Source organism: Electrona antarctica (assembly GCF_951216825.1).
Source record: "Electrona antarctica genome assembly, chromosome: 24".
Taxonomy (NCBI): domain Eukaryota; kingdom Metazoa; phylum Chordata; class Actinopteri; order Myctophiformes; family Myctophidae; genus Electrona; species Electrona antarctica.
Genome location: NC_136803.1, coordinates 14436594 through 14447947, shown reverse-complemented (window position 1 = coordinate 14447947; position 11354 = coordinate 14436594). Strand labels below are relative to the sequence as shown.

Genomic DNA, 11354 nt, shown 5'->3' with positions numbered 1-11354 from the left:
TCTCCTTGTTTCTGACTGGTTACAGACTGGAAAAGGCTTTCTTCAGTATGGAGTGTATTCAGGTGACCCAAGTGATTGCAAGTCGGCTGATGTGTCTTCACTACTCCTGGCTAATTCAAACTCTTGGCAAACTGTTAATGACTGTAAGGTTGAGAGCTGGTCATTTGCAGACAAGCTGCCCGGAACTCCATATTTGGGTCTGGTCGACATCACATTTGATGGCATGACATCGACTGCTAAACAGCTCAAAAGCTGACTACAACGGTTCTAGGGGTTCACTGCTGCCTCATTGTGTTCAGTTTATTATATTATATATTCCACTTTACATTCCAAGATGGTGTCCATGAAGGACAGCGACACCAGCCTGTGGCTTCACAACAAACTCGGATCCACGGATGAGCTCTGGGCACCGTCCAGCATCGCCTCTCTCCTCACCAACGTCATCGACAACCTGCAGTCGGGTTTCTCCAGTCTGTCGACAACCGTGAAGCTCAAGCTGCTGCTGGGGATGCTGCACCTCCCCCGGTGCACCGCCGACGACAAGAAGATGAAGAAGGAGTCCCTTTCGAATATCCTCCAACTGGCCATGGCAGATTCCGACGACTGGGTGCGAACGGTGGCCGCCATCCTCAAGCCCTTCCCGGAGACGGGTTCCCTCGACTTGAACCTGGAGGAGCTGAACCCCAGCGTCCTGAGGGAGCTCCGAAGGAAGGTGAACGCCACGTGCGAGTCGTCCGCCATGCTGCCGCTGGAGTGCAAGTATCTGGACAAGGAGGTCCGGGAGACCCTCGTGGGACCGCTCGCGGCCCCCGTCAAACACTTTCACCTCAAGAGGGAGCCCAAGAGCGCCACCCTCCGGGAAGAGCTGCTACAGAAGTCCAAGGAAACGGCCCAGCAGCTGAAGAAGATTGTGGTGCCGTTCCATGCCAACGACAGAGGCTCAGTCAGAAACATTGACGTCGCCGCTACGCCCGTCAAAGGGGGCGGCATCCCAAAGGCTCCGTCCCACGGCGCCGCCACGACGTCCCCCAGTGTGTTCAGCCCTCCCGCTAAACACACGGCCGTTCCCGCAGCCCGGACGCCACCGCAGAAGAAGAGGGGGGTCAAGTTGCTGGACATTTCGGAACTGCGTGCCAGCGCCGGTAAGAGGAGGAAGGCATTGGAAACTGAGGCCGGAGAGAAGGCTGTGAAAGAGGAAAATGTGGTTGAGAACATCACGCCAGACTAGGCTTCTGGCCCGATCTGTACACAGAAACGCCTGATCTGTACACAGAAACCTGAGGGCATTGAGCAGCGGAAGTGCCCTCCTGTTGACCAACTACCTGCAGGCCACGGAAAGTAAGTAAGTACTTTTACAGTAAATTACATTTACTATAATTATAATAAATAAACAGGAAATGAAAAACCACGGCCGGCCCCCTCGCGTATTAGAAGGAGAATATCAGTCAACAGAAAAACGATTTGGTATTTTTGATGAATCTATCATGGTTAAAATGGGGTTTTAAGTTATAATGGGATTGTATAGGAAGGGGGTGGGGCAGCTAAAATGAATATCTAATTACTGAATCAAGCAACTTAAGAACTGCCTGGGGTGTTCACATAAGCCTGAGTAGACGTTAAAATGACAACGTTTTTTTTAAAGTGAAATATCCCTTTAAGGTTGTCCATCGTGTCCGATGATTACACTCCACCACGCACACACGCACACTGGCCTACTTGTGTGCAAGGCGCAAGTTGGCACCTTGACAGTATTTCTAGGTTCTATTTCTATTACTTGCGCAAGCAGAGCGCACAAGTAGCCTACTGTAAAGTCGGTCGTAGGTCTGTGTTGTCCGATAACTAAGGTACATTTGGTGATCGGCTGGGTATGTATGTCGGGGTAAGAATGGTATGTATGTCGGGGTAGGAATGGTGGCCTCTTATTGGCTGTTGATGGTGACATAACTAAGGTACGTTTCAAGGTTGGTAGGCCCCTATATGGTCAATAACGGGTCTAAAGGATTTAGAAGAACTGTAATAGACATTAGTTAGTAGCAGTACTTGCGTGATCTGCTTGTGCACAAGTAGGCATGTATGGCCTACTTGTGTGCAAGGTGCAAGTTGGCACCTCGACAGAGTGCATTTCTAGTTATTAGTATAGTAGTAGTATACAGTATTGATACTTTTACTTGAGTAAAACATTGAGTAGCCACCCCGTTACTGGGGTATACAGGCTTTAGTTTCGACATACTATTGGTCCGACAACGACAACCTACCTCAAACCCTAACCTAGCTTGGCGCAGCCAGACTTCATCTGCCCCTAATGCATATGTATATTGCCTTAACGCATGTTCGCCAACCTAAATCCGAGCGTTTTCCGCATGTCGGTCATATGATATGTCGGATAAGCATGCGCACCCTGGTTACTGTATCAACATTTTCATGTAATGTAATTACACACAATGACATACAGTGTAGGCTACAAATGGAACCGATTAAATGGACCCATTTTTTGGGTATTTTTGGCATGTAAGGTACAATTCAAGGCAGTTGTGATCTTCACTTTTCTAAAGGCGAATATGCATTAATTGCTGTATTTTTTATAATTTCCTTACTCTTCACTTTTATAAAGGCTAATTTCATTACTATAATGCCCTGACCCCATGAAAGAAGCTTGCTTCACTCTTGTTTCCACTCAATACCGCCCCCATCTGGACAGGTCAGGTTACATCAAACCCCCACCTTTCAGAAATGAAGGGAAAACAGTGCCCCCTAAATGCCAGTGACCACAGAACTGAATCTTGAAAGCTATTTTCTCAGCTTGCTGTAGCAATATCTCAAAACTGTATCAAACTGCACAACCAATATGTCAAATTGAAGCTATGATTCCTTGCTTTTATATGACATGAAAAATTGATATAATAATAATAACTAGAAAAGTCACTTTTTGAAAAATTACAAAGTGTGGTTGCCGCAGTCCCTTTACATAGGCCCCTCCCTAATTTGAAAGCTTCTATAATGCTTGAATAGTTTGGTCTTCTTCAATGGAACTCATGTCTTTATAAACGATTGTAAAACATAGATTGGTTACGTAAACAAACAACAGCCAATTAGCTACTACAAACGTTATGCAAAGCCTGGCCAATCACAGCGGAAGTTAGATTACTCCGGAATAGCCAATTAGCTACTACAAACGTTATGCAAAGCTCGGGCCAATCACAGCGGAAGTTAGATTACTCCGGAATAGCCTGTTTGTATAACCAACAACAGCCAATTAGCTGCTACAAACGTTATGCAAAACTCGGCCAATCACACAACGGAAAAAGAAAGTGTCACAATAACAAGTCTGGTTGCATTTGTCTTCTCACATTTGTGAGAAAGGCTTCATCTTCTGCCAATTCTAGACCAATGGCCACACTATCCATATTTTTCTGCATGTGTGTAGTGATATATTTACTAGCCTGGGCAGCATTAATTTTTGGGTTTATGATCCGGTCGGGAGCAGATGATATCGCTACGTCATGTTGTAGTATTGTTTTGTAGTCATCAGTCATCCGGAACTTCCTTTACTCTCACACCGATTTTTCTCAATAAAAGCCACAGGCTACGAGAGCTTTTATTGTTATTCTTCCGGTTTGAGGGAAAAGGAAGTTCCGGATGATTCTTCCTGCCTGATGACTACAAAACAATACTACAACATGAGTGAAGTTTGTTGCATTGTTTCATTTGAGTTGTTAGCTATTTGGGGCTTATTAGAGGAGCTAAGGTACACTGTCTGAACAAACACATTACAACAGTGTGTGTTGAGAGGGGTACAGGCTTTAGTTTAGACATACTATTGGGTCTGTGGAACATGCTTTTTATTGATTGAACACTTACACTTTATTAACAGTTTGCAAATGATTGATTGAAGTATTTATTAACAGTTTGGAGAATTACAGTACATTTCTAGTACAACTCAATACAAGACTGTTAACTGTGGACGACACCATAAAGCATTACACTTAAATAGGGTTCACCATGTTCAAATCAGAGACATACAAATAATACACTTCTATATTGCCAAAAACAGGAAATCATCATAGAGGAGGTAAAAAGGGAAAAATAAACATATATAGTGATATGAGGGGAAAAGGGGTGGGTGGAGGATTCAGATTTTACGGGGGCCAGTTTCGAATTGCAGCCGTCCGTAGGTGCTCTAATCTACACCAAATTGTTTGTGAGCTGGTATATCACATTGTGAGCTTGTAGGTCCTGGACCGGGCCCCTGTTGAAGACCCATGGTTTAGACTGATGTTATGTTCCTGGTTGTTGTGTTGTAGTACTTGATACATTGTCTCGTCTCGAGACCGGTCTCGAGACCACATTTTCATTGACTCGGTCTCGTCTTGGTCTCGCCCTTCATTTGTCTTAGTCTTGACTTGGTATCGCCTCGCGGCTGTCTTGGTCTCGACTCTCGACTCGGACTCGACCCCTCCCAGACTAGGTCTTGACTTGGACTCGCCCCCCCTAGGTCTTGGTCTTGTCTTGGACTCGCTTTAGGTGGACTCGACCATAGACATATAAAGGTAGACGCCCCTTTCGGCTCTGGAGCGTATATGCTCAAGGGAGGGCAAGAAATTCCCGAGATTCCTTGTGAAGCCCCGCGGAAGCATGAGTGTGCATCACAGAGCGCATGTTCGGGTCTGATAAGTCCTGGAAAAGATGTGCTGTGATTGGCCAGTAGTCACTTGAGTGGCAGCGTGACGTAGTGTGCCGTCCACGCAGAATTGATGCTAGTGCACACTCTACAGTGAAAGATTGGATAAAGATGCAAGAAAAGAAAAAATGAAGTCTATTCTGTTCCCTGGTCACATGGTTAAATCACATGGTCTTGGTCCTTCTACTTCAAAATAAAATACTAGAAGTTAGGCAGGCTTGAAGACAGATAGATTGATAGATTGACTGACAGACAGACAGACAGACACGACACACAACGTCGTGGCGTGTATCGTGTCATGTTGTATCGTGTCGTGTCGTCACGCTTTGTGTGTGTGTGTGTGTGTGTGTGTGTGTGTGTGTGTGTGTGCGTGTGTGCGTGTGCGCGCGCCGCGCCGTGCCGTGCATGCAGCTGCAGTGTATAACTAATCAGAGAGGATGAGAGCACAGCACCGTGGCACGGACACTCGAGAAATGTTTTATGTCTGAAGAGAATTCAACACACTGTTTGTTAAAAGTCTTTACCAGATTTTAGTGTGGTAACTGTGCTTGTGTGGGTGGGGGGGTGGGGGGGGTACACACACACAGCACGTGAGCCCGGCCCGTTGGTCACGGACAGAAACAGCCCGCGGGCCGGGACCTGGTCGGGTCCAAATGGGCTTGCAGGGCTCTAGTTAAGATACAGGCCTTGTAAGAAGAACACTGTTGATACAAAACCAGCAAGGTATTTTTTTGTCTTTTATCTGGCTCTGTTACCTTTATTTAATCTTTCACTAAACAGCACTCAAGAGAAGAGGTGCATGATGTATGGACTGCAGTCGTGAAGATACAGGCCCAAGGTTCCTGGTTCAAATCAAATCCAGCAAGGGCTATTTTCCAAGTTTGTACCTGCTGTTGTTTCTTCTTTTAAGTTTTTTGCATCTTTCCAAATTTGTACCCTTGTACCTGTCTCTAACGTTTCAATGAAGAGGTCACAAGAGAACAAACAATGCTTGAATCGAGATGGTGTAGTGGTTAAGATACAGGCCTTCCAAACGGAAGGTTCTGGCTTCAAATCCAGCAAGAGATCTTCTCTAACTTTTACCTGGCTCATTTAACATTATCTAATGTTTCACTGATCACGAAGGAGTACACGTGACCCATGATGTTGCAGTGGTGAAGATACAAGGCTTGCAACCAGAAGGTTCCTTGTTTTTTAATTTTTTTATTTTGTACCTGTCTCTAACATTTCAATGAAGAGTGCGCAGGAGAACAAAGAGTGTATGAACCATGGTGGTGTAGTGGTTAAGATACAGGCCTTGGAAACAGAATGTTACCTTACTTTTGCATCTTTATCTAATCTTTCAATGAAGTGTGCGCAATAGTATTAATTCTACATGAGCCAGTTGGTGCAGTGGTGAAGATATGGGCGGCTGGGCCTTCCAAACAGAAGGTTCTGTGTTCAAATAGAGCAAGGATGTCTTTCTACTTTTACCTGACTCTTGCACCTTTATCTGATCTTTCACTGAATTGTACACAAAAGAACAGTTCAGATATGAACTATGGTGGTGCACTGGTTAAGAAGTGTGTTGATATCACCTCTTCTAGGAGGCAATATGACCTGTTTGATACCAATATACTTGACATTACGAGCTTAAGTAGCTCATTCTCACATGACTTTTCTGTGCCAGCGTGGCACTAGAAGTAATGTTAGGCGTTTATAAACTGAAGGTTCCTGGTTCAAAACTCAACTCAATAAAAACTGTTTATAAACTGAAGGTTCTAAGGTTCTATGTTCAAAACTCAAAAGCAACTGACGAGGAATTTCCCATCATGCATTCACTCAAATACGGTCTTCTCACAGCTCCCAGATAACGCCAAGGCCTGTTCAAAAACAATGCCTTCCTGTCACCTGTGACCATCTCTACTGACTTTGAAGCTCTGAAACCATGCTGTGAGAACACAGTGTGTCTGACACTTTGGCTCTGGTGACCTAGAACCCCCTTCTCACAAATGTGAACTGAACAAAAAAGTATTTTCAATGTGGATGGAGGAAGCACAGTACAGACAACGGGAGAGTCATATGAAAGAACTGCCAGACATAGATCCTTTAAGGGAGAGCCAACCACAGGCTCCTCCTCAATATGTCGCTTCAGGGCCCAAATATTCGCAGAATTCTATTTTGTATCCTTCTCTGCAGGCGCCATCCCAAATCGGCCTCGGCCTGGACCCCATGCAAGCCAGTCAATGCCCGGCGTCTACCATCCAACAACAGCATGCAGCTGTTCCCTTTGCCATCCTTACACCTTCTGCTCTGACTACATGCTCGCATTAAGGACACAGAGACAGTCTATGCGTGCTATAGAAACACGGTTGAGTGAAATTCTGATGAAAGAGGCACATCTGATCCTCGATTTGGGTGACCTTCAGGATGAGGCTGCGCACAGCCACAGAGACAGTTCACGTGGAGGTGATGCCGTCTACAGAAGGGCAGCCCGCCCTGGCGCGGACATGAACATTGACTCAGTTCCCGCGTCGACAAGACAGAAGACCTTGCCCCCACCAGTATATCGGTCCACCCCTATTCACAACGGGGAGACAGCGGCTCGTCACAAGAATATCGCCATCACCCAGGACAACACACTGTCATATGGGCAGGGAAGAAGAAGGCCTGGGGCAGTAACACGTGCACAGGGGGCGCCACGGTTTTATCATCTGCCAGGCAACACGCCCACCTCAAATGAACTTTATTCTGACCCATGGATGGATGAAGAGGAAGACAACATAATACAGGCGGCTGACATGCAATGTCCAATGGTAGAAGTAGCCAACCCGTACGGCGATGTAATGATGGTACAACGCTTATGGTCCCCAGACGACATATCCCAATATGCCGCTACACTAAAGAAGCCCAATGAAGTGGGAGGACGCCGCTGGACTCAACAACTGAAGGCTTTCTGTCGTACATACAGGCCTACAATGAAAGAGGTGCTTGACATCTGTGCCAAGAACATGGAACCCTCTAAAATGCAGGCAGTCCTGGAGGCCGCCCAAACATATCAAGATGAGAGGCCCGTCCATGTACAATTTGAGAACAATTACAGATACATCACTGCTGTGGATACAGTTTGTGAGAAGATTATGACACTCTTCCCAACAATATTAAATCTGGCTGAAGTACACGATTGTAAGCAGGGCAAAGATGAAACGGTCAGTCAGTTCCGTCACCGCCTGGAACAAGCCATACTCGCCCACGGAGGAGGCACAGATCCGAACGACCCATTTGCCAAAGCATTCCTGGTTAGCCAGCTAATGTGCAACATGCGCGAAGAACTCTCCAAGCGTGTAAAACAATCTCTCATTGGCTACAAAACCGCTGATCCGGCCGACATCCTCAAACACGCAACTCACGCGGAAGAAGTCGAGAACGATACTAAAGAAAAAGACAAAAAACTAAAAAAAGACAAGACCGAAGCTCTCCAGCTTGCCATGATGGACGCTGTCACTAAACTGGCAACAGACAAAGAAGAAAACAAAAATAAGAATGACAACAGGAGACAGACAAGGAACCCATTCAATGATGGATGTTGCTTCAATTGCAAAAGCCCAGATCATTGGAGATCAGACTGCCCACAGCCAAGAAGATACAAAGGAAGAGGTCGTGGGAATGGCCGCATGAGAGAGGAAAGGAGAGGCTATTACGAACATGAACAAGTCTACCGATCATCTGAGGGAGGCTACCGTTCATCTGAGGGAGACAACAGAGGCCAGAGAGAGGAGGACGGGCGCCGACCAAACTGACTGGCAGGGAGTGGTGGACAGGAGGACTGGGGCCGATGTGGGACTGCGCTTCCAGACGAGACTACCATCACCGGTCCAGGTTATGCACCCATTACACACACACACACACCACCCCCCTGGAGGACTGTTATACACACACACACACACACACACACACACACACACACCTCCCCCTATCAGACGGCCCAATTTTTTACAAAAAAAAAGAAAAAGAAGTGGGGAGAATCACTTGACGGTGGACTCTTAACGCGTGTTGGACAGTTTGCGTCATGGGAAAATCGTTTCTCATCTGGGAAGAAAATATTGTTTGAAATATATGATTTTGTTTTCTGTTTATCTGTTATGTTATATTTTGCTGTGCTAATACAGGTCAAATGAATTCAACAGGGTACTGTATTAGTATCATTTTTAGGGTTTTTGGTTTATTTGGTTATCTAACCACGATTGTTATTGATGTATTATTTTGATATATGATTTTGTTTTCTGTTTTATCTGTTATGTTATATTTTGCTGTGCTAATACAGGTCAAATGAATTCAACAGGGTACTGTATTAGTATCATTTTTAGGGTTTTTGGGTTATTTGGTTATCTAACCACGATTGTTATTGCAGTATGCTCAATTATTAGCTACTAGTGCTTCTATTTTTTATGTATTTTCCTCAAATGTGATATTATGATGTATTATTTTGATATTGATGGAAAATTCACAATTATTGTTTAATTAAGTTGTTGTTTAATTAACAAAAGGAGGGATTTGACGAGGAATTTCCCATCATGCATTCACTCAAATACGGTCTTCTCACAGCTCCCAGATAACGCCAAGGCCTGTTCAAAAACAATGCCTTCCTGTCACCTGTGACCATCTCTACTGACTTTGAAGCTCTGAAACCATGCTGTGAGAACACAGTGTGTCTGACACTTTGGCTCTGGTGACCTAGAACCCCCTTCTCACCTGTTCCCCCCCCCCCCCCCCCCCCCCCCCACCCCCCTTCCTTCCTTTTGTCTGTAAGCAAATTGTTCTTTCATCTCTGTGAGCTTGTTATCCTGTCTGTATTCCCGTCTCCTAAAACCTGTCTCTGGGGCCCGTCTCTCGGGGTCCACCTTGTGGGCGGGACTAACGCTATATAAACTGTACCTCTTTATTCTGACATTAAGCGGCTTGGGCATACGTGCCTGGGTTGTTGGGGAACCAGCATCCATGTATTTCCTGTGCACGTTAAATAAACCATCATCAAGCTTGCCTCATGGTTCTTCACGCGTTTAGTGTGTACAAAACTGCCACATCACAACTCAATAAAAAAGGTTTATAAACTGAAGGTTCTAAGGTTCTATACTCAAAAGCAACTCAATAAAAAAGGTTTATAAACTGAAGGTTCACAACTCAAACAACAGAAAGGACTACAAAACTTGTGTTAAAAAGACTGGTTCCAAAGCTTTAATAAAAAACTGCAATCAAACTGATGGAAGTTAAAAAAGGGAAACACTTTGAAACAAATGAAGGATAATTCCGTGTTGTTAGCTTATAGATCAATATCTGGAATTTATAAGATAATGGTGTAGTGTTCAAACCTCACATTTTCAATGTCCATCTAAATACTGATAGGTGGGTTAAGTAAGACGTTCGCCGTTATTGCCAACATCCCAGTGTAGCTCGAGAGATAAACCAGGAACTTAGAAACCAGAGGTGCAGTGTTCAAACCTCACTTTTTCACTGTCCATCTAAATACTGATAGGTGGGTTAAGTAAGATGTTCGCCGTTAATTCCAACATCCCAGTGTGGCTCGAGAGATAAACCAGGAACTTAGTAACCAGAGGTGCAGTGTTCAAACCTCACATTTTCACTGTCCTTCTAAATTCTAGAATGTGAGTTAAGTAAGACGTTCGCCAATATATCTAACATCCCAGTGTGGCTCAAAAGATAACTCTGGAACTTGGAAACCAGAGGTGCAGTGTTCAAACCTCACATTTTTACAAACAGAAGGTCATCAACCGTTCTCTTACGAGGCCTATCATGATAATAACATGATCCTATTGACCAGGCTTAGTATATTGGACTTTTGACTCCCACTACATTAAGATACTGGCCCTGCTATTTCTGCTGCAAATGGGACTTGTTTGATTAGGCTACTTACACCTGACAGGGAGACCAGGCCACACCCCAATTACTCAGGTGTAAGTAGTCACTGATTAGCCCCTCCCCTATAAAGCCTGGTGCCCATGCTACATTTCCTGTTTGGTCTTTCTTTGTGTGCACTGACTGAGCAAAGTAGGAAACTGCTTGTAATTGCCTTAGCACTTTTTGAGTTTAGGCCATCGATAAATTTTTTGGACTTTGTGGTCCTAATGTATGTTTCTCAGGTGTCCCCTCTCTACATGTCAGTGTCGATGACCAATGTGCAGAAATGTTGCCTTTGACCTTCATATTGTGGTTCTTCTAACAAGCCTCTGCTTATAGGCTTGTCTACTCTCACCATTGTGGAATGCATAAGCAGTGTGGTTACCTTAGCACTTTTAATGGTTTCCCAAGATGGCATACCATCAAGTTGAATTTAAGACATGGTCACACATACAATTCCACAGTACTTAGTTCTTAGCCCAAATTGTTGTTTGTTTTTGTATTTAATTGATTGGTGTTTGTTGTAATAAATACATACAATGGAATTTGTTTGATTCAATTAAATGTATCCTTGAGTCACTAGAATAGCTCAAAACAGAATGCATATCACAAGTATGGAGCTCAGCCTATACTTGATTTGATTGACATGCTGCATGCCATGAGTGTATAAAGTGTTGTTTTTTCTAAATGAATTGAGCTACTCTAAGATGAGCTGTGGTCATAACAGCACTGTTTGAGAAACTAGTTGAAAACCCTTGAATGACCATTTTATTGTAACAGT

General features: G+C 44.5%; 1 protein-coding gene across 1 annotated transcript; it reads left to right on the top strand.

The window, feature by feature from the left end:
* Positions 1-334: 334 nt before the first annotated feature.
* Positions 335-1228, top strand: LOC306916918 (negative elongation factor A-like; the record flags this gene model as incomplete). Its single annotated transcript, XM_079495011.1, has 1 exon — positions 335-1228. The coding sequence occupies one exon, from the start codon at positions 335-337 to the stop codon at positions 1226-1228; it is 894 nt and encodes a 297-aa protein (XP_079351137.1).
* Between the last annotated feature and the right edge of the window lie 10126 nt (positions 1229-11354).